This window comes from Astatotilapia calliptera, chromosome 23, assembly GCF_964374335.1.
Source record: "Astatotilapia calliptera chromosome 23, fAstCal68.1, whole genome shotgun sequence".
NCBI classification, from domain to species: domain Eukaryota; kingdom Metazoa; phylum Chordata; class Actinopteri; order Cichliformes; family Cichlidae; genus Astatotilapia; species Astatotilapia calliptera.
In genome coordinates, this window is record NC_137443.1 from 44,729,327 (window position 1) to 44,753,346 (window position 24,020).

The 24,020-nt window shown below is 42.0% G+C and overlaps 2 protein-coding genes and 1 long non-coding RNA gene across 5 annotated transcripts in view; 2 read left to right on the top strand and 1 right to left on the bottom strand.

Moving 5' to 3' along the window:
- Positions 1–24,020, top strand: part of LOC113016963 (NACHT, LRR and PYD domains-containing protein 12-like) — a 405,899-nt gene that overhangs the window by 189,959 nt on the left and 191,920 nt on the right. The window lies entirely within an intron of this gene.
- LOC113018304 (uncharacterized) lies at positions 10,832–12,344 on the top strand. The gene is made up of 2 exons (XM_026161360.2): positions 10,832–10,930; positions 11,366–12,344. Exons 1-2 carry the CDS (start codon positions 10,863–10,865, stop codon positions 12,342–12,344), a joined length of 1,047 nt encoding a protein of 348 aa, XP_026017145.2. The 5' UTR covers positions 10,832–10,862.
- Positions 17,598–22,231, bottom strand: LOC113018301 (uncharacterized). Of its 3 annotated transcripts, none has more exons than XR_013904926.1 (7): positions 22,092–22,231; positions 20,782–21,960; positions 20,209–20,655; positions 18,920–19,050; positions 18,558–18,665; positions 18,331–18,452; positions 17,598–18,188 (listed from the first exon to the last, which is right to left on the bottom strand). It is a non-coding gene; the product is annotated as an uncharacterized LOC113018301 (long non-coding RNA). The 3 variants fall into 3 exon arrangements; XR_013904925.1 differs by lacking the exon at positions 22,092–22,231 and having other exon boundaries at positions 20,209–20,425; positions 20,531–20,655; positions 20,782–20,796; XR_013904927.1 differs by lacking the exon at positions 22,092–22,231 and having other exon boundaries at positions 20,209–20,425; positions 21,403–21,798.

The following is a 24,020-nucleotide window of genomic DNA, read 5'->3' on the forward strand; positions in this document are numbered from 1 at the left end:
TGGAGGCTCTGTGGATGAAACACCGACTGTCTGAAGCACTCTGAAGTGTTCATGATGGACTTCATCCTGATTAACACTACAATACTTGTTAGAGGCCTTTTATATGTAATAATATTCTTTTCCATTAAAGCTCTGAACATTCTCACTCTTTCTTGACCAGGTGTGACAGGTGAAGGACACCGGCGAATAGGAGGACAGAAGCTGAGAGCCATTAGTCACATGACTTCAGCTGCTGCTGCCTCACCAACCACTGGCCCCTCGGTGAGTCTAGAGTTACAGCAGTGACCACAGGAAGTGCACACGTGTGATCTAAAGCTACATGTGGGCCTGTGACCATCAGTCTTCTCACTGTGGTAGACGGGTTTGTGAGTCCCTGTGATGCTGGGAGTGTCCAGGACAGTCGCTCCTGATCGGGTCTCTCATGGAAAGCTGGTCCCAGGAATTCCTGGAAAATTCCTCCACAAAAGAGAACTGGGAACATAAGTGCAGAGTGACAGAGGTGCTCAGCAACCCTGCTGTTATATGGGAATAGAACCAGAATAGTCGGCAACCACTTGAGTTAAGTTAGCCAAAGAGATGCGACTCAGACTGACTTCATCATGTTGGCAACGTGTCTGCATTGATAAACTCCAGTTATTGACAAATCAGAGAATAATTCCAGTCGTTCAGAGACAGATTGTGATTGTTTGGAGGATGTAATCGTTTCCCTTCAGGGAGCGTGTTGGACGCTCAGTGTCCGGGTGATTAGCTGGCTGATGCAACTACTTAGAATCAGTTTGTGAATATGAAGAAAATCAGTGCAGTCACTGGACAAACTCTGATTCTTCCTAGTTTCACTCTTGTTTCAGTCCAGTGTGACTGAGGTGGTAAAAAATGATCTGACTTTTAGCCACACAGCTGTCTGCTAGAGAAAAAGCCTTTGTGCACAACTTTCTTAAAGGCAAACGGCACCATGTTCACTGCAGCTGCAGCAAACGCAGCAAAGAGTGAAAGTTGGACTGAGAATGTTGTGACTGTTTCATGAGAAAGAGCAGGAAAACAAGCATCACACACCCAGACACAGTGCTGGGATTAGAATTAGACTTTAGAGCCAAATGTAGGACAAAAGCTTTAATATGAAAGAGGAAAACCCAACAACAGCCAGAGCATGAAGCTCAAATCTATACCAATCACCAAGAAAGCTGACAGGCCTGTGACACGTCAGAGACGCCGTTCAAATCATAAAGAAGTTGGTTTATTGACAAAATGTAAAAAACCAAAAGAATCAAGTCAACCTTCAGTTTAGAGCGAGTAGACCAATCAGGCACAGCAGCAGCTCTAGAATAAGCAACAATTTGATGTATTACAAACAACCTTTCATATACACACATACATATGGCTCATATGCTGTTTAAAAAGGGCTCAAAGACCCAACAGATTACACAAAGTACAAAAACACTTTCATTCAGACAACAGTCAGCTGTGCACGAGACAGAGAGCCGACTACAGTTAGTAACATGGACTCACTTTGTTTCAGACACGACACAAAGTAACACAAAGCCACAAAGAGCAGAAACATCAAAAAGGAGGCAGAGCAGCAGCAACTCTCCATGAGCTGTGAGGCTAACAGCCACCCACACTTCCTGTGATGCATAATGAAAACAACATTAACCTGAAGGATGATAACAACAGAAAGAAGTCTAAGCTAACGTTACACAGCGCTCACACAGCGCTGACTGTACAGGCCTCACACAGCTACGACCTGCATCCACAACACCTGATTCTACTGAACACAAACAAGTTAATGATATATGAGCAATCCAGGGAAGGCTTCCAGGAAGGTGAGGATCCAAAGACAGCTCTACAACAGCATCAGTCAGCAACAATGTTACTAATCACTGACTCTTTCATCCTTTTATACTCAATCAAAAAGTGCTGTGTTCACATTTGTTTCTGCTGAAATCCAGAGACTGAAAATGCGTCTTTTTAAAGTTTGAATAAACTGACTGAACTTCTCACGAGTCCAACCGTGAGGAACACTTCCCCCCATGACACATCACAGGACAACGTCTCAGTGGAGGGGGGACAGTAGCTCAGTTTAGGCAGTCACACTCAGAATCGATGCCTCCAGTCAGGGTCAAACGTGGTCCTCAGAAACCTGCAGATGTTTGGGCCAAGCTCTCACTGGTCTCTGCGTCTGTAGACTGAGCTGATGTTTCTCCAGGTGTCTGGTAAAAGGACGATGCTGCTGTCCAATGAGGCGAGGAGAGAAGTAGCCAAACAGGCGAGAGCCGTGAAGGAGGAACGGCGGGCAGCTCTGGATGCCCGACATAAATACCTGATGAGCAGGCTGGCCGACGCCGGCAGCCTGGAGGAGGCGGCGGTGGAAGACGCCATCGTCTCTGATGACAGAGTAAGTTCAGAGACGTGATCCTTCCTCAGAGTTGAACCTTTGAGTCATTAATGTCTGATTCTTCCAGTTCAGTCTGATCCATGAATTCTTTGCTGCAAACGGATCCAAGAAGCTGATTTTCTTCTATCAGGATGTCAAACAGGTAACTTTGATCACATTTCAATGACTGACACATGAAGGTCTAACCGCTCTTCATAATCTGCTGTCCTGTTTGTTGCAGCGTACTTTGTATTCATATCTTTTAATATCTGCCTTTCTCCCAGAGTCTGTCCTCCCGTCAGTCTTCCTTTGTGGACGCATCAAACTCAGCTGTGGCTCAGAGGAAACTCTTCCTCACTACGGGGAACTCTGAGGTTGGCTTCAGCTTTTTATGTTTAGTTCATGTGAGAATCACAGAAAAATGCTGATATGAGTGGAAGCTTCTGCTGGGAAATTGGCAAAGAGCAGATTATTGAACAGCGAGGCAGACAGTTCATTTCAGTGATGCCAGTTTATTAGAAACGAGGACTGTGGGGCTGCTGGAAGTCAGGACGGCCGTTCTCTGGATAAACCTGACAGCTGAGGTGGAGAGCAGGATTTATCCACAGACGGCTTCTTCCAAGCAAATGTCCTGAACACACCTGAGCTGAGGGTTACACAGTGTGTCCTGTGTGATCTCTGCTTTATGGTGGTTGAATCTCACAAATGTGACCATCAGACCTGACGACTTATTTGTGATGTTTTAATTAAAAATATCCTGGGTGAGGTGTTTGGGGCCTGTCCCATGAGGAGGAGTCTCCAGGGCAGACCCAGGACACACTAGAGAGGTTATATCTCTCAGCAGGCCTGGGAATGCCTCAGTATTGTCCTGGATATGCTGGAGGAAGTGGTTGTTTAGGGAGGTCTGGGATTCTCTGCTTAGACTGCTGCACCTGTGACCCGGGACCAGATAAACAGGAAATGGATGTTTGAAATTCAAAGAAATCCTCTTTTAATAATGAGGAAAAAAGACAGCAGGAGATCCATCGCAACTAACAAAATACTTCAAACACATCAATGCATCAACTTTAATCAACTTCATTTGGTTCAAATGAAGGAATCTAACAAAGCACTCACTAAAATGAAACACCAGTTAGTTTCCCGAGCTCAACAGGTCGAACAGCTGAGTTTGGTTTGCGGTGCAGTTTTTATTTCTTCTAGATAACTTGGGTTATTTGCACAGGAAGGTTTTTAAATGTATTTCTTAAGTACGATCTTATATGGGGGTTGATTTTATAGCATAACAGAATAATGTAATAACTCTAATAGAGTATAAAACATTTGCAGAATGAAGTACAAGGTGAAGAAAAGTCAGAACGTCCCTATTTGAAAATACAGTCTCAGAAGGTCAGAGATGGACAAATTCAGCTACAGAAACATGTGGCCATTTTTTTAAAGCCATAGAGCATATTACAGACGACACAAAGAGCAAACACTGTAAACTTCTAACCACAGACCTCACACAGCTCACACACGTCAGAGTGAAGCTGTCATTTCCTGAAGCTTCCACACAAGAGAACTGGCAACAAGGTGGAGTCCTCATGGATCACTAGCAGAGAAATGTGGGTGGGTGCCAGACCACATGGACTCGACTCACTTTATTTCATACAAAGGAGCAGACTAATGCTGTCATCCTTAAAGACTAACTAGAAACAAGCAGTGCGCTCGCATCGACTCGACTTGTTTTGCAAGTTTGAAGTGAGATGGTACTTTGGAGTCAGCCTCCCGAGATGATGGCTGGTTTTTGAAAAACATCTCATATTTATACAATGAGTAGCAGACTTTCCTGACTTGCAGAGGTCAACGTCCTCCTCAGTCATGCGCCATGAGTGGCACAGATACTATTCATCAAATAACTAACATGGCCTTGATTGTTACTCCAGAGACTTATCTGCGATGTAGCTTTATAGCATTTTCATTAGCAATCGTATGATTTGTGTTACAATGACCTTTGTGGACGGGCCCGGACCCCCAGGCCTCGTCCGTGACGCCGACGGTGAGCGCAACGTTTTTGTTTTCTTGCGCTTAAAATAACCTGATCAGCGTTCTGCGGACGGTTTGTTTACATTTCTCACATCTATGATTGTTCACACGGGTTGGACACGAGCAGAGAGGGCTTTCAAGATGAAAAAGCCAACGTGAAACTTTAACGGACGACAAAGTTTTTCAATCAAATCTCCGTCACACCCTTCCTTGACCTCATCACGTTATCCACCTTAGTCAAGGAACAGTGGTTCGGGAAAATATGCATTTGTTTTTTGGGACTACTTTAAAACGTATCTCAACTAGTGATGTGCGGATCGATACTGAAATATCGATTCCTCCGATACCCGTCATTGTGTCCGGCCCCTTGGCGTGCACACTCACAACAATGGCTGAGCGTAAACAGAGTCATGTGCAGACGTATTTTACCTCCACGAACAGCTGAGACGTGGTTTGCCATACATGTGGCAAGAATGTGAGGTGTTGTGGTAACACCGCTGACCTGGTCAAACACCTCAGAGTGAATCATATCACAGAATATGACGAGCGTATGTTGAGGCGAACTGAAGAGGAGGAGAGGGAGAGGTGCTGCCAGGGCGAGACAGACGTCTCTCACGGAGTCCTTTAATGCTGCAGGCAGGCAACAAATAGCCACAACTTCAGGTTTTTCATTTCTATATGATAATTCTGCATCATTAAGTGATAAGAACAAGTAATCTGATGTCCTGTGATCATTACGACGCTATAATTTGAGATAAAATAAAAGATAGAGTAAAAAAATAAGGTTTTGTTCAGAGTATCGTATCAGATCAGTATCGTCGATACCACCCTGAATTTTACTTGGTATCGGATCAGAAAGGAAATCAGTGGAAATCAAATCCTGCTTCTACAGGTGTCCAGTTCATTCACTCTGACCCCTCCAGATAAGCGTTGCCAGTTCTCACTGTGCTGTAGATCACATTTTCTTGTGTTTGGGGTTATAACGGTTACTTTTGAGGTCTGTGTTATAAAGCAAGTTAATCCTGAATTTAACTGGAGAAGACAAATTCCCACTGCGTGGTGTAGTGCACAGCCAGGCATTCTTTACATTAGTTCGTTTGACAAAACCAAAAAGCCGAAAGTATTTACTTGGAGTTTGGTTTGATGAAATAAGTGCCAGAATCAGTGAATACAAATGATTCCAATGACATGAAAACTGGTGGAAGGACAAATCCCTCAAGAAAAGCACGACTAGCACATTAAGTTTGTTTGTAATCATCATCATCTCTAACACCATGCGCACAACAGTGATTTTGTTACAGAACACTAAGATAGTAAAATCTGGGAAATGATGATATTTCTTTCCAAAACTTCCTGTCTGGAAGACATTAAAGCTGCTGTGCCACCTGCAGCTTCTTTCAATCTATGTTATGTGAATATATCTTTTTTTTTTTGGGTTTGAACATCCATTCAAACTCACTCTCTGCCTAGCAAGTCTCATTCCCTCATTTCCTTGGGGTCCAGCTTCACATACGTGGCACTGAGCCTTTTCCTTTGTCACCTCTTTCTGCTACATGCCTAGCCTCCCAGTTTCTTGGTCTATTTTCTTCATTTCACTAACTACACTTCTTTTTCTTTGTAAATCTCTTCCTTCAAATACTTTCAAAATCACTTTTCTTTTTTCCCTTTCTTCTGTGCAGAGAAGTCGTCAAACCCCTTCTTGGCAGTTTATCTCAATAAAGCTGTACTATCCCAGCCATCTGGTAAGTCTTCCCTACTACCCAGAGCCTGTTTATACTCCTGCATGTCTCTGCCTTCACTCACTTCCTCTTCTTGATGTCCAAACTCATCCTTCAAACTACCATTTGATGCTGCATAGCTGCATTCTCCCTGACACCTCCTTGTCTCCTGTCTTTTTGATTTCACCTTCTGCATAATATTTAGTTGCCCTGTGTGCAGCTTCCTCCACTTTCATATATTTCTACAAGTTCCTCCCTGTTCTTGAAGTATGTGTGCACCACGGCCATTTCCACTTGGAAAATCTGCCCCACATCTGTCTTTCTAGATTTCTCTCCTAAACACCACACCTACCCAACACCTCATAACCTCTGTTCCCTTCACCTAAATGTCCATTGAAGTCTGTGTCAATCACCACTGTAGTATGTGGTCTCTTGCACACAAAATGTGTCTACCCTCCACCTCCATAATATGAGTCCGCCAGCCCTCCCATTGCCAGTCAGAGTCCATAACAAGTCAAAAACATAAACAGCTCGAACGTATTATTTATTTAAAAAAGAGAGAGAGAGAGAGAGAGAGAGAGAGAGAGAGAGAGAGAGAGAGAGCTCAGTTGTCCTTGCTCTAGCATCAAGAGTCAGTGACTGGCTGTTCACTGCAGGCTCAGCAGTCCAATGGCCGATCAGCAACAAAACAAATAAAAAAATAAGACACGTTCTTGATTATGACAACAAACCACATCCAAAAAAATATGACAGCAACACTTTAAGTTTTGTGTGCATTCATCATGTGCAACTCTGCAGAAAGTCTCATGTCAAGGATGTGTGGACAGGGGGGCTATTAAAAAGTTCCAGTATACAGAATAGAAAACCATCAAATGAATGAAATAAAATCTGTTGTCACAGTGGTTTTTGAAGGAACAATTACTTCACAGATGGACAGCCTCATTATATTTGAGTTAAATCTGATGATACACACTTCACGTCACCCTAGTTACATGTTTTTATTTGCCATGTGTATGTTATCCAAGGGAGGAAGAAAATGAAAAAGAAAACTTTTGATGTGTCCAGACATTTCTTCACATCAGCTGCCAGCAACCAGTTTCAGCATGTACAACTGTTGCAGTAAGTGTGCTCATGCAGACCAACTATGCTGGTCCACTGTTCTTACAGTTTTTTCTGATTGCTTAAGCACATTTTTTGTAACTATTGGCTAATTTTGCAAAACTCTTCACACAAATAAGAAAACCTGTCACCCAATCATCAAAACATTGTCGTTCTCTTGCAAAAGCAAACACAGCTAGATTAACTCTTCACACCTTCGTAAAAATGGTGTTTCCGTATCAAACAGTACACACAAGCCATCATCTACTAAGCACACAATGCGCCAACTGCACACTGATGGTATGAATACAAAACACATCTGGCTTTTGCTTTCTCTGTGCACAAGGTAGGCTATGTCAGTTTGAGCTCATACTTCTGTCATAGATCCATAAGCATAGAGGGATCCAAACTTCAAGTACTGGTGTTTATTCAAACACATCAAAACAAACACAAGTGTTTATTTCCAAGTATAGGATTATTTGCAATCGCCATAATGACTATATGGGTTACTTGGTCTGCAGTGAACATGCTTCCTCTGCCCCCAGCATCTGGTCATCTAGCAATTCTGTAAAGTAACAATTTCAGTATTTTTACATCAATGGTATTGGTGTGTTTCTCATTGGCATATGGCAGTGCTACAAATCTTAGTGCGAAGTGACTGTGCTAACCGATTCTCATTTCAAGATGTCCTTATGGTACTTGCTACAGTGTAGCGGCTCGAGTTAGGCTGGACCCGTTGGCCAGCTACCCTCAGGGTCATTCCACGGTTGATGACATGGTCCACTATTGTAGCTCTGATGTCATCAGCAATTCTATTTCTTACTCTTCCTACCCTTCCTCTCCCCCCTCCTCATCTTCCTCTCCCCCCTCCTCGTCCTCCTCTTGCTCCTCCTTGTCCTTGTCGTCCTCTTCATCCTACTTCTTCACCTCCACGTCCTCTTCCTCGGCCTCCTCTACTTCTCACTCTTTCTGCTCCCTCCATTGTACTCCGCACACACAGCTTACCTGTATCATAGTGCTTAGGCTGATTGCAAAGTGAACTAATTATCTAAAAAAGTTTTCACATGTGAAAGTGTGCCAGACAGTTGGCAAATTAGTGTTAATGATAGCCATACATGTGTATACTTTTGCTAGGAGTGTGTTGGAAATTTGGTAATTGAGTGTTGTGCAGTGAATTCTGCCTACAGTTTTGCAAAGTGTGTGTTACAAAATTGCAAACTGAGTGCAAAGCAGTTTTTGTGCTTTTAGTTTTGCAAACTCAGTGAGTGGTTTTGCTATAAGTCTGAATAGTTTTAGAGATTGTGCTACAGGAATCACTCCTTGTCCTTGTCGTCCTCTTCATCCTACTTCTTCACCTCCACGTCCTCTTCCTCGGCCTCCTCTCACTCTTCCTGCTCCCTCCATTGTACTCCACACACAGAGCTTACCTGTATCATAGTGCTTAGGCTGATTGCAAAGTGAACTAATTATCTAAAAAAGCTTTCACATGTGGCAGTGTGCCAGACAGTTGACAAAATAGTGTAAATAATGGCCATAAATGTGTATAGTTTTGCTAGGAGTGCGTTGATCATTTGGAAATTGAGTGCAAAGCAGTGAGTTGTGTTTACAGTTCTGCAAAAAGAGTGCTGTGCAGTGGATTGTAGCTACAGGTTTGCAAAGTGTGTGTTACAAAATGGCAAACTGAGTGCAAAGCAGTGTTTGTGCTTTTAGTTTTGCACACTCAGTGAGTGGTTTTGCTATAAGTATCAATAGTTTTAGGAATTGTGCTGTAAGAATCACAGTTAGGGTTTAAGCATTCAGAAAAACCTGTAATAAACGCACACGCATGCGTCTTCAGCATTACTGGGTTTCTGCAGCTCCTGGTTTCCTGTTTAATACATTCACACAAGCAATCAAACGCTATGAATCGTTCCACAATGTTTGCAGTCACTTTTCTTATCCCTCCTGACTCAAGAGCATAAAGCGATCTACGTTAGCTCTGGGAATTCTGACGGTCGTTCAGTAAATCTTTGTTTAATCTCTTTATTTGCTTTTTGGAGAAGTGAAGGTACAAAAACCTCGTCAATCAAATTTGCTTCGGTGGACAGAAAACAGCCGTTGTAGACTGTTTGGGGTTACCTTTTATAAGTATTGAATTTTCAAAAGTGAAGTCAGTTCTTCTGACCAGGTTCAGACCAGGATGAACACAAGTATGATACTGGACCCACTAGAGAACTGGTCCCAGCTGTGGGTTCACCTCCTCCTGCTGAACTCATAGGACAGACTCTAATGTAGCATCACGTTCATCGGTCACTCCTGACCTCCTGTGAAGCATGACGGATGTGTAATTAATGACTTCATTATTTGGGGCATTATTGCTCTAAAAATCATATTAATAGTATTATTATTATTGTGCTTTAGGCTGCACTGATAACGCAGAGGTCTCTTCTTCCTCTGGGCTGTTTAAAGGGCCAGTTTGTCCAAAGCTGTGTATATACCAGCTGCTGTCAGGCTTCAGATGTCTGCATTAGTCCACAGTCCACTGTTTGTAAGCCATTGCTTTACTGCAAAAGTTCCCATCTACTGTAAAGAAATGGAGATAAGCAGGCACATAATATGAAAAGGCATGCTGTAGCTGACTTTGTCTTTTCTGATCCATCGGTTTGTGTGGCTCTTTCCACAGGAAGGACCTAACCCACACTTTATTTACTTATATGATAAGTTTAGTGGAGTGTAGTGCAAAATACACAGTGTTTACTTTTAATTTAACAACATGAAGCTGCATCAAGTTTCCATGGTGACTGCTCAAGAAATTCTGCATTCATAAATAAACATCAGACTGTCAAAAGAGCTCATCTGTGCGAGACCACCGAGCTGAGAGCATTTTCAGGTCCAGATCCCCCGTACGCCATCGTTGGAGAGCAGTTGACGTTTTTCTTCCTGACTTTGATTTGAACACGTTTAAATGGAAAAGAGTCAAGGAATCTATAAGCCTATCAGGGTATGTGACGCTTTTGCTTTTACTGCATTTCAGTAATTTGAAGAATTTGATGTCGTTTTAAAAGTTGACAAACTGAGAATCATTTTAAGTAACAATGACTAAATTGCTATTTCTTTGACAGGTGTTGTTCAACACACGGATTTATGAAACAGCTGTAAAGATCTGCTGGTATCTTCCGGGCTACAAGGCTCAGGTTAGACCCAGATTCATGCAAACCAAAGCTGACAGAAAATATCAGGTCATTTCTGAGGACCTGAGAGTGGTGGTGATTAAATGTCTCCTTTACTTTTAGGTTGCGATAATGACGGAGTTTCTCAGACTTCAGCAGGAAGATCTAATTCCACCGAACCTCACTGCTGAAGATCTGAGAGATCTTTTGGTGGAGAAGAGCAGGGAGACGCTCAGAGAGCAGTGAGTTACTGTCACGCCTGAAAGTCTGTTTGTGATGACGTGTAAGTGCTGAGAGAAAACCTCTGCTTTGCTTTCTTTTGAAGGCTGTGGGAGTTTGAGTTAGAGGATTTTGACGAAGAGGAAGCCAAACCTCTTCTAAGGCTGGTAAGACGAGAAAACCCACAAGACTTTTTTTTTCATTACGTGCACATAACCTTTACACATAAGCGCACTGTAAATGTGTTTTCTGTTTCAGGTGTGGGCGGTGAACGTCAGCAATAAAATGAGGGACGTTGAATTTGAAGCCAGGTTGCTTCTTCAGTTCCCAGAGGCCGTACCTCCTAAATTTCAGTGAGTCACATGTAACATACAGTTATTAACCCTGTAAGACCCAACCCATCAAAAAACAGCCAGAAAATTCAGATTCTTTGGAACTGAGATGTTTATCAACCCTTTAAACAAAAGCCACACATGAGTTCTTTGCTATGTCATGTTGTGTATGATTTACTTTTATTGTGTATTTATTTTTTGTATCACATTTGATACACTGGGTGTTTTTGGCAACTTTTTGTTAACGACAATGTTAACTTTAGACTAAAAAAGAGTTTTGTCCACAACATTTAGAAATTATAACAAGTATTGATCATGTTGATGAGATCGAGGTCTCAGAAACTCATGTATGATACAAAGGTGGTTACAGGGTTAACAGTCCAGCTACAGTGTTTCAATATTTAAATGATGCTTTGAATATGTTTAACAGATAACTCTTATCATGTTTTTCTACAGAGCACCTAAACTCCTCAGCGCGGTGAAGGATTACGTTGAAATCCTGAAAAAGAAGCAGCAGGAACAGCCTAACAGCAAACTGCTCACCGCGCAGGAGGTAGTGGTCGAGGTAGTTCCCCGCGTTCTCCAGGGCTTCTGGGAGCTTCCTCCTCGTCCCCTCCTAAACATGGCCTCCCAGAGTCTAAGTATCCTCTCCACCAGTGTCACCAAGGCCACTTTAGATCGTGTCTCCAAGAGCCTCACGGCGATGGAAACACAGGCCGTCTTCACCCGCTCTATCCGAGACGATCTGGTCGACAGCATCCTGACGGAGATTAGACAGAAATTTCCTGAAGAAATTCTGTCTATCCAAGTTGCAAACTTTGCACCCCTGTTGCTGAAGACCATTGCTGATGTAGCAAGGATCCGGATATGTGAAATCTTTGAGCCCCCTTCAAGTCCTGATGTGAAGAGCACAAATGGTGAGCGCTCCTCTGACGGCCTTTCAGTGGCAAATGTTCCACCAGCCGAAGGAGCTCTGTCAGAAAGTGTTGCAGAGCCCGACGCTCCCTGTGAGGAACTTCTTTCTGAAAGGGCATCCAGTCTGAGTACTCGAGACCTTACGATCGAAGGAGCTCTGTCAGAAAGTGTTGCAGAGCCCGACGCTCCCTGTGAGGAACTTCTTTCTGAAAGGGCATCCAGTCTGAGTACTCGAGACCTTACGATCGAAGGAGCTCTGTCAGAAAGTGTTGCAGAGCCCGACGCTCCCTGTGAGGAACCCTATGGCGAGTCCAAATCCTGTGTTGAAGGTGAAGATCATATGATCAACGGATCTTGTTCTGAAATTGGGCCGGTTCCTGATGTTCCTGATGAACCTTTTCCAGAACCTGAAGCCAGAATGAAGTCCGAAGACCGTCAGATCAAGAAGAAGAAAAAGGGCTTCTTCAAAAGACTGAGAAGTCTGTTCTGCTGCTGTTGCAGACCAAAAGTCACCGACTGACACTGAAGCTGTGACCCAGTGTTGGTGTTGCAGTAACTCTAAATATGTAAATATGTTCCTTAATGATTGTTCTTCATGTTTTTGGGGGTTTCTTTAGTTTTCAGTGGGCTGGGTGTTTTTTCTCCTCCGTGTTCTTTACTTGATTCTTGTTCATAGTTCCTGATTTGTTTTCCTAGTTCTTGTTTCTTAGTTTGTAGTTTCTTGAGTCCACCTGAGTTTCCAGCAATAAAAGCTGCCGATTCAAGTTTCATTCCACGTAAGAGTCCTGTGTTTGGGTCCTACTACCTGCCTGTCACAGCACACCATGACAGAAACTTTATAAACTCATTCATATTTCTACACGAGTCTCCAGCTATGTTAAAGATTTTTTTTCTTTCAAACATTTGTAAGAATCTCTTATGGTTCTCAAAATACTTCCACAAGTCCAGTAAGTGTAGTGCAGTAACATATTGATGGTATTATTTTTAATAATTATTTATTATTTTTAATGCACTTTGAACTGAAACTGGTATATAAAATGTACTTCCTGTAGAAAATGCAGTGTGAATGCTAATAGCTGAATAGCTTGAGTTGAATTTTTATAATTGCTGAAATCTTTGGTGAAAAACATGTTACAGTTTTTGCCCGTTGCTTGAACACATTTTGCAAAACGTCGCTCATTGTGCCAAAACTCTAAACACAAGTAAACATGACACATCAAAATATACCATTCACATCTGTGCCAAACTGAAACTCTGCTGTCAAAACCTAACATTCCTCTGTCAAGATGTAACTCTGTTGACAAAATGACACATACTTGCATCACATGCAGATCAGATCAGGGGGACACACTAGTCTACTTCATATAAAACACTGCAGTCTTTCATTGTCATTGTTTATTCTGAAGGCACATTTTCAGGAGACACAAACAACCAAAAAAAGCAAATAGGCCTACTCAATATTGTCCACTGCAGCACCATCAATTCAGATAAAGCAAAACACAAACATAATACAGTAATAGAAAAAACACTATACTGTACACACAAAAAATCATGACAATTGTGCATACGTGGGCTCATGGATCCCGCCGTCTGTTGGGGTCTGGCCACAGGACCTCATCGACATCGCAAGCAGTGTCTTCTCCCGCTGGGCACCGGGGAAAATATCCTCTTGCATGTCGAAACCATCCATGGATTGCTGTCACCTGAATGTAAATAGAAATATATGTGGTGGCCCCTAGAGACAAAACACGTACAAACTCCAAAGCACATTTCTAGCTTGAACTGAACTTCCAAAACAGAGCTACCTAGAACAGCGGTCCCCAACCCCCGGGCCTCGGACTGGTACCGGTCCGTGAGTCGTTTGGTACCGGGCCGCGAGAGTTGAGGCTCAGGTGTGAAATGTCTGGTTTTCAGGGTTTTTATTGCTTTTCAGCGTTATTTTGTTATCGTTTTTATCATTAACTCGGTTTTCCTGGGTCTTTTCACGTGTGTTATGAATAAATCTTCTTTTTCGGTACCGGTACTAGTTTTATTTTGTTGTATTTATCCGCGACACCTTAAAGGCCGGTCCGTGAAAATATTGTCGGGCATAAACCGGTCGGTGGTGCAAAAAAGGTTGGAGACCGCTGACCTAGATCACGTAAATGACACAATTGAAAGCATGAAAGCATATGTGTATTGTTTGTGTATTTATGCACAAGCATTCATATATATTCAAATCATTAAAAAACAAAAGTTCATTTGCCTGTTACTACCACACACCAAATCTGGTCGTTGGTACTTGGTGAACTGAGAGACACAACAGCAGAGGTCACTATTAATGCTATAAAAGAGGCCTTTGCAAGACATGCAGTTGCCGAGACTGTGGTATCGGACAACAGGCCGCAAGTTTCATCAGAACAGTTCAAGCACTTTGCTAAAGAGTACCAGTTCACACATGAAACGAGCAGCCCCAGGTACCCCCAAGCCAACGGGGAGGCAGAACGCGCTGATCGTACCATTAAAGACTTGAGAGGACTGTGACTACAGCAGAGCACTGCTAGCGTGCAGGGCCACCCCACTGGAACATGGGCTCTCACCGGCACAGTTGCTCATGGGGAGACACCTGCGTACCTCTCTGCCACAAGCTGCTGCGAAGCTGGTGCCAAAGTGGCCCGACCTACAGGCTTTTCGCGAGAAGGATGAGGAGGGGAGGCGTGAGCAGGCAAAACACTACAACCGCAGACATAGAGTCAGGACAGAAGGTGTGGATTACTACTGAAGGAACCACTGGAGCAGTAGTTGGACCTGCCAGTGCTCCCAGATCTTATGTGGTAGAGACAGACAGGTTTTCTAAGGAGAAATAGGAGCCACCTCACACCAACAGGGACTGTTACCAGATCTGGTCGAGCGGTGAGACCTCGTGTAAGATTGGATGTGTAATTCTCTGAAGTTATCCATTCAGGCCCTATTCAAAGCTGGCTTAGGCTGTTAGAGATGTTTACAATTATGTGTTTCGTTTAAATGTAAGTGAACAAGTGAGAGATGTGTATCATTTCAACGTTTGATAATGCTCTGCATTCCTGTTCTTGTGAGCTGAGTGAGTCATTGTGAAGTATGTCTTTAGCTAAAAGGAGGTGTAGCGGGAGACTACTGTACCCATAAGGCTGTGTGTGTGTGTAGCTTGTATCAACAGTTGTAACAGGCTAAGCCACCTGAGACACTGCATTGAATGATTGTTCCTGTCTTAATGGTTTCAGCTCAGATGTTCTGCTTTTTCCTTTCAGTAGATCAAAGCAGCTCGTGCTCCTTCTGCTTCCAATTTAGAAGAAGAAGAAGAAGAAGGCGAAGGCTTCAGCGAAGTGGCGTTCATGGTCTCAGTGAACAGTCACGGTCACACACTGCATGTGGTTTTAAAAGCAACATGTCTGTTCACCACAACAATGGAGATGTGTAATATTAGTGCAGCTACGGTTTGTTCTTGAACATCAGTTCTGTTTTCTACTTTGATCACTTAGACCAAAAAAGTGTTGTTTTCAGATTCTTTCTTTTACATCTATAAAGCACCTGTTCATTTTTTTATTACAGTTAGTTTCACATGAATGTTAGTGTTTCCTTTATGATCTTTTAATGCTTACACTACACTGTACACGTCTACATTAGAGACATTTCTGTTTCCTGTTTCTGTTGACTCAGAGTTGTGAAATGTTCTTTTATTTGATGCACAATATGAAGTTCATAATTTTCTTACAAATAAAACTCTAATGACAAACATGAACAGCTGTGCTTATTTCTGAGACATGAGTTTTTGAATGTGTTGATATTTAGACAGTGTGCATCTGTCTGCTGAAACTGTGATGGTGAACCTGAGGTGATGGTCAACAGAAGGCTAATATATATCAATATAAAACAATATTGAAGTAATGTCTTTACCCTCTGCAGCATGTGGACGCTGTGCACGCAATCACCTTATTCACTGTAGTAAACATGCACCGCTAGCTCACGTGACCGACTGTCTCCATGGTTACATTGTATATTATTAGCTATGTAAACAGCTTCCAAAGATACCGCCATAGCTCTCTGCAGCTGTAACACTTTCACACTTTGCAAATCATTTCATGTTTTTGATCGTTATGAAGACAGAATATGTTTTTAAGGTCATGCTAGGCGGTTGCTATGGTGGTTGCTGTGGACTTGGGTGGACCGCGTCCGATTCCTGTTATTAGCTGTCCGCCACAGGAAGGCTGCGTTCCATTTACAAGTAGTGACAGTCTGCCGCAACTCGAACTCAAACCCCGCTTTGTTCTTTAATTATAGGCCTTTTATAGCCGTTCATGACACGCACACACACACATAAAGCACTTTGCCTCACCATGAGAATGCAACTTCACCTAACCTAACCTTAAAGTATCTGATATAGGATAGAAAAATGAAGCAACCAGAGATTTAATGATGAAGACTCTGGGTTCTGTAGTTCACGTTTTACAGTCCTGAATGACTCTTTGAATATGATTTATTGAAGAGGAGATTAGAATGCACTTTACATTTAGACTGTTGCTGTTTCATTTTTTACATTGTTGCCGTGTTATGTCATGAATAAGGTTCACCTGCTGGGGGTTTGATGGATCAGCTGGACAATACAGTCAAAGACAGACTTCATTCATCATATGCAAGAATCCTAGTTGGATTTTTGTTGTCACTCATGTTTTTGAACCAAATATTGAAAACAATTCTGACAGACTGGATACCTGGTCAGGGTGTACATTACCTTGTACTCAAGCATCCCAGGACAGAGCCCTGCCCCACCATGAGCCTGGGTGGATACGTGGTTATTAATATAAAAGGACCAATACTGAATATGAATATTTCATGAAAATTGAATTATAATACAAATTAGTAATAAGGGTTTCTCTGCGCCCTTATCTACCCCATACTCAGCTGCGGGCAGAGAGGGTGACAGGCGAGGATGGCACTGAAGAGAAGATGCTCGGTTTCTGGAGTCTCCTGGTCCTGTCAGTAGGATGCATCTGCTGTGTCTTCTCGTGGATGCTCACCTACCTTGACTCGTTCCAGCCTGGTATGGATTTCCCAACACAGTGGCCCACGTCAGAGACGTTTAATATTGATTACATATGTCTGAATTGCTAACCCTAACCCTAGCTCAACAGACCACAATGCCCTGGACTGTCAGTATTATTACATGCTGTGAACATAAGTACCTTTGATCACAGTTTATATTGTAAAAGAGAAGGAATATTGAAAAAAAAGATCAACATTGTGATATTATTTCTTCCAAACTGACCAGAAACATGCTTGTCAGACTCTCACAGCAAAGGATCAGACTCACTGTGCATGACAGCTCAGGCCAATGATGTCTGTTAGATTGTCAGTTGTTTAGTGCTTCTGTACAGTTAGGGTCACCGTCTCTATTTCAGAATAATTAATATGCGGAAAACACTAAAAGTTGATTGTCTTCCAGTATTCTAGCATAATTAAAAAACTTTGACTTTGTAAGTACATATTATTAGTCCTAATGCCAGCATGATTCTTCATAACTCCTGCTTTGAAATACTGAACTTTAAAATGTACCTGATGAAAGATCATTTACAGTGGCACTCTGTCAGGATCATTCTGACTGTAAGATCACTGTATTAATCTGAATCCTTCTGAAATGTGCTGTGAATGAATGCTGATGCAACTCACTGTGGGAAAGCTGTTAATAAAAGGAATCTGTGACACATGCAACACATTCACAGAGGAAGAGGACACAAAGGGAGGACACACAGAGGCTGTGTTGAAGTCAGAAATCCAAATCTTTATTAAAAAACAGGCAGCGGTAACAAACAGGAAGACAAGCAGTCCATCAAACAGACTACAGGGTCAAACATACAGAGAATTCAAACAGCAGTAAAAAATAACTGGACACTGAAAAACTTAAAGCAATGTGTGACGCAATAGAAGGAAGCAGCGCAGTATATTCACTGAATTATCATCAATTACAAAAGAGAAAAACGACGATTTCTAAGGATTATTTTCTTAAATGCAGTTAGTGTGGCTGGTAAAGATGGAAACATACAGAATGTAAACTGTGTGAGTTTGTGAACTTTGTTAGTAACAAATGAGGTAAAAACCCAAAACAGACAAAACACAGAAAGAGGCTCTCAGTATTCATTCATAATTAGAAAGAAACATTCTGGTCGTGGATTTTTACAGTCTTAGTTCCGCTCGCTGTCATCATTATAATCATCATGATCAATGGCGAGGTCCTGAGGTGGGTGGGGCTGTCTCTGGTGATGTCACCATGAAGGAACAGCATCTGGCACGTGTTGCTGAAACATCCCAGTACACTGGTGTAGTTTCCTCTCCAGCTGTTTGACATGTGACACTTGAACATTAAGGGGAAGAAGAAGAAACAGTGTTAGGTCAGGTGACCACATGGTTTCTAAAGTAACTGACAGGAAGTAACCAGGCCGTTAGAAATGGATGGCATGTGTTTAGAGTTACTGGAGTTGGGTAACTCTACTTACCAAAAGCAGAAGCACACAGATGAAGGATCAGATGCTGAATGTTGCAGGAACATGCTCATGTGTGGTGGTCATTCAGTGCTGCTCCGGCAGGTTACACAGTCCAAGACTGATATGCTGCCCATCTGAGAGTTTGAAAACACACATGCAAAGATTTATTTTGTATTACAGTCAAAGTTGGATGTTCATTTTTGTCCTTTAAAAATGTTTGTGTATTTGAAAGCACTAACATTTAAGGATGACTTGGATCGTCTCCTTTAAAGGGGAGACAAGTGTATCCACTGATCCACGTCACTTTACCTGGATGATGACTCCTCCGCCCTCACTCAGAAACACTCCTAATATAACCAAGCAAATAAATAATATTGAAGATTTACTTACATCATTACAAAAACAGCAAAAACATCTCCCTTTGATTCTATTTCTCCATTCCTGCTGAACATCAGGCAACAAATATCTCAATAAATCACAGTAAAATGTAAAGCACATGTTTTCTCTGCTTTGTCTAACCTCTGCAGAGCTTCTGTCAAGAAAATCATAACTGTAAGCATAAAACCAAAATATACATTTCATAACACGTCACTGGACAAACCTCGGTCAGTTGATTTCCTCTGTGCAGTGCAGACGAACATCAGTCAGCAAGTGACTCTGCTGGTTCTTCTGAGGAAACACCACCGTCTCTCCACACCGTCACCATCTGTGAGCACAAACTGCCGCTCTGCTCTGCCAGCATGTAGGAATCACATATCACACACACAAGGGTGAAGAAACATCAGAGCTCAACTTTGGATACTTTAGATCTTAACAGATCAAAGCAGCTCTTAGTTTCAACAATCAGACAAACAATGATACCAAACTGATTCTGTATGAATACAATATGGTATTTTCAATACAGGTGTCAAATTAATTTATTAAAACAAATACAGATATATGTATATTTTTTTTGATAAATTAGTTTGCTAAATTATAAGAATATATTTTTTTATTTTTTTTCATTTAACAATTGCAACTGAAAGAAATTAAATATTGAACAAAAATATATTGTCACATTCTGAGCATGCTCAGCATGCTGACAGACTTGAAGTTGCTACAGATTTTAAGAATGTCACAGGCTGGGTCTCTGACCCAGCGCTCTGAGTTCATTTTTGTATTTGTCTCATTTTGATATGTGATTAGTTTTGTGTCATTTCCTATCTAGCTTTAGTTTAAGCTGTTATTTATTATTGTTCCCTTGGTTTTCTATGTTTTGGGTTCTTGTATTATTCTTCACGTATTAGGTCTGTTAAGTTGTGTTGTCATGTCTAGTTTTAGTATTTCCCGTTTTATTCTGACAGTGTCATGTGTTCTTTGTTCATTGTATTTAGCTTTCCTCCTCCTGGTCCTGTCATTTAGGTTTATGTCAGTCAGCTGTTTCCCCCATGTGTCTCCACTTCCCCTGATCACCTCATGTATGTATTTAAGCCCTCTGTTTTCTGCATGTCATTGTCGGGTCGTCTGTTTACCTCACCTCAGTCATAGGTCTAGTTTTTGTCTGTTATTTCCACGTTAGTCATAGTCTTAGCCTGTTTATTTCCACCTCAGTCATAGTTATAGTTTTTGGTCTCAGTACCGTTTAGTATTTTGTTTCTTAGTGTCTTGTCAGTTTACTTTGGTTTCCTGGTTTACTTCTGCCGTCATCTAATAAAGGATCACTTTTTCTGTTCAACCTTCAACTCCTCGTCCTCATCTGCTTTTGGGTCCTGTTTCCATTACACACCGGCGCACCCCGCCGTGACAAAGAAGTGATAATTATGGGGAAGAAACTTCTCTTGTTCATCCGTTTAATCAAACATTTGATGCCTCAGCTGTCTCAGTCTATAGCGTTCTGCAACTACAACTAACCTGAAGCTTGGATTTGGCTGCAGGTGCCCCTGTACATCCTTCTCAGATGTGGGTACCAGTTAATCCCACTTCTTCCTGACCTTTGCTTCATCACAAGACCAAAGGTGGCATCCCGTGTCACAGTCTTATCATCATCCAGAAGAAACATTTGAAGAAACATCATGGAGAAGAAACATTTACGCGCCTCCTGGTTTTGTTTTCTGATCCTGCGAAAAGACTGAGGACAAAGCCCAGAGAACACGAGATACACAACATTCAGACTCAACAGCCTCCATAAATGAAGAGCACCAGGTTGGTTCAGTTATAGTAGATATGAGCATACTTCACATTACTGGGTATGAATAATAATGAGGAGGCAAACTTTGAAGATGCAGAGCATGATGTCCCATCATCAGACTGTAAACAAACATCCACCAGGCTTCTTTGTTGCCAAAATTGATGATTCTCCTATCAGGGATCAGTAGCGTGTATTAACGTGTGGTATAAGCAGCAGTCACTGAAATATTACTGTTTCAGATAAGAAATCTAGGACATAAAAGCCAGGGTGGGCGGGATCTCTGCAAACTGACTTACCTCTGCAAGTGTGAAGCTCAACAAAAATCTGACTCTCCAGTCACAGATAGGGGTGGGTATTGATAAGATTTTCACGATTTGATTCCATTTTCGATTCTGTTTAACGATTCGATTCTTTATCTATTCTTTTTAAAAAAAGGAGAACACTAAGGTCGATTAGCTTAGAACTTTGTTTTATAGCTTCTCTTTGAACAAGATATAAATTTAGGAGTAACATGGCCTTACAAACGCAGCAGTGAGATCTTAAGAGATCCAGCCTACGGCTCTTCAATGGGGTGTCACAGGGTCCCCAGGAAAAGAAATTGTAAATGTAAAATAATAAAATAAATATTCTTCTGTAGCAATAACAAAGTATAACATAAATTAATCTGTAGCAATTACACAAGAATATCCAGTAATGTCCCTGTGTACAAAAGGCCAGCCAGTTCGCAGAACTCATGAACGGAGCCACATCTGCGGAGTAAGATATCAGCATACTGCTGCCGTTTAGCCAATGAGCGGTGAGGCAACCCATTCTCTTCGCCAATCAGAAGACACAATTCTACCTCATCACTACGCACACGTCGACGCAGAGAGTTCGGTCGGAGCTGCAGGTGGGAAGAGTCAGCAGAGTTTACTCACCGTGTGGATTTTCGTTCCTTCTAATGCTGTTAGCGGTGTGCGTCCATGAGACTGTAAGTTTCTGTGTTTTATCGTGTTTGTTCTTTGCTGCGGCCATTATCCTCCCTTGTTTAATCCTTGGCGCATACTTTGTTTACCGATTGTTACTGCCGTTTACTGCGAAGCAGCCTCTGCCGTGCGGTCATTAAGGGACCGTCACTAATTTCTCATGTTAGCTCTGATGTAAAGTGCCTAGTTAGGATTTATGTAAATAGTAAAATTAGCATTTGTTGACACTCCCTTATTTTGGTTGAATGTTCCACTATCCAGTATTGTTTGTATTGTTGTATTACACATTTAATTCACTCTGTTCACATAATTATGGAAGACTTTTATGTTCTTTCCAACAGAAACCACACCATCACTCACCACACGGCATATAGCATTTTACAGCCTGTTAAATCCCCTCACTCACATTATGGATGTGTGCTTCGGATTCTTGTTAATAAATGAGTGAACGGCAGATACCTGAGTGGCAGTGGATTTTGTGGATACGCCATCTGTTCTTATCGGACAACCCTGTTGAGATTGTGGATTCATAGAGTCAGCACCTTATCATCTACATCATTCATAGTCAGGAGGTCAAGTCCATCCCTCTTAAAGTGACCTCCTCCATTACACCCTGCCTACAATTAAACACATTCACTTACCGAAAATCAGGGGCATCTGCTGTGGCAAATGGGTGCAAACCTTTTACCACAAACTTAGTCACTGCTTCGTCTATCCTGGCCTGAAAGGACACCGGTAGACTGCAGCAACAACTGCCAGCACCTGAGCCAGCCAGACTCTGTCTCTCTCATCATGGTCACCTAAATGCACAGTAATAGCAGGTTTTGTAATAAGGCAGATCGCGCTAACATAATATGCACTGTTAGTTGATTATTTACCTGCCGCATTAACGGGAGAGGACGTGCAAACGTTACTGCTGCTGCTGGGTTGAGATTCACGAGATTCATTTAAGGTCATCGCGTCTTTTGTGAGCAAATGCTTTTGCATATTCGTAGTGTTTCCTCCCTTAAATGAAATATCCACTTTGCAAGTATTGCAAGTTCCCCTGTTGTCATCCGTTCTCGTAAAGTATAATCAAACTTTTGAGCGTTTGAGCCGCTTAGGCGCCGTGTTTCCTGCCAGGTAAATGATGCTCCGCAATGTGGTGACGTCATTCGGGGCGACTGGAATTGATAAGGGAATCGTTTGCAAAAATGGCAAACAGTTCCAAGGAATTGAAACAGTGGGAACCGGTTCTCCACAAGAACCGGTTTTCGATACCCATCCCTAGTCACAGACAAACAAAAACTCCAGCTGGGAGATAGAAAACGCTGTCTGGGTCTTGCTGGATGTTGCTGGTCAGAGTCCCACATTAGCAGAGTGCTTCTTGGTCCCACTGACCCATGTGGACAGCGACTGTGGAGAACTGTTCTGGAAAACAGAAAAAGACAATTAAAATAACAAAAAGCCAAACAGGATTTCCACAAAGACTCTCCTGGAATCAGCAATCAAAAAAAATCACTGGTTCATATTTCAATCAAATATGAACAGGTTCCTTAACTGTATGCAGTTCAGATCTGATTTAATTTAATTTCCTTCACACAGCACATTCGTCCAGGCTGACAGGTAAACATAGAATTAATCTCAGGTAACATGACTCATAGTAGAGATTCAGTAAGAAAGATTGCAGGCTCTAATATTATTACCACACAATCCAAGGACACACCAACAGCTCCGATTTGTAGAACTATTTAAACAAATGTCTTCTGAATATTCAATTCATGTTCACAGTGGGAGGAGGGGGGGGGTGTAGAATATTTCTAACATTTTGAGTTATTTTCCAGTGTTAGAAAATCAGCACTGCTCAGTGTTAGCCATTTCTCCAGGCTGGAGAAATTGATCAGGAGGGCTAGCTCTGTGGTCGGCATGAAGCTGGACACTCTGGTGACAGTGGCAGAGAAAAGGACATTAAAGAAACTGATGGACATTATGGACAATGCCAGGCATCCTCTGCACACGGCCATAAACAACCAGAAGAGTCTGTTCAGTGACAGGTTGCTTCTCCCCAAGACAAGAACTAACAGACTTAAAAACTCCTTTGTCCCACACGCCATCAGACTGTTTAACTCCTCTCTGGAGGGGAGAGGGAGGGGAAACAGGAAACAGGAGGACAAAGGAGGGGGGAACAACTAAGCTGTAGTGCCTCTTCACCTCACTGTACAATACCTTGTGCAATACTTTTTGTAAATAGTCAACAGTGCAATAGACTCAAGACTTGAAATGTGCAATTCACTTGTATTTTTATTTTTTATTCCTATTTATTCTATTTATCCCCTTTGTATATTTTATTTATATTTGTTTCTGTATTTATATATATGTGTGTGTGTGTGTGTGTGTGTGTGTGTGTGTGTGTGTGTGTGTGTGTGTGTGTGTGTGTATATATATATATATATTTATATATATATAACAATTCTGTAACTGTAACTTCGGTCGTTGCTGTGCTTTTTTTGGAAATCGAATTTCCCAGAGGAACCCACCCGAGGGATTAATAAAGTTCTATCTTATCTTATCTCTTATCTTGTTAATCTTCA

What these genes read in the sequence shown, in the direction of transcription:
- LOC113018304 (XM_026161360.2), top strand. Translation starts at nt 10,863, where the DNA reads ATGAGGGACGTTGAATTTGAAGCCAGGTTGCTTCTTCAGTTCCCAGAG. An exon ending in GCCGTACCTCCTAAATTTCA is followed by an intron (nt 10,931 to 11,365) that starts GTGAGTCACATG and finishes GTTTTTCTACAG; the next exon opens with AGCACCTAAACTCCTCAGCG.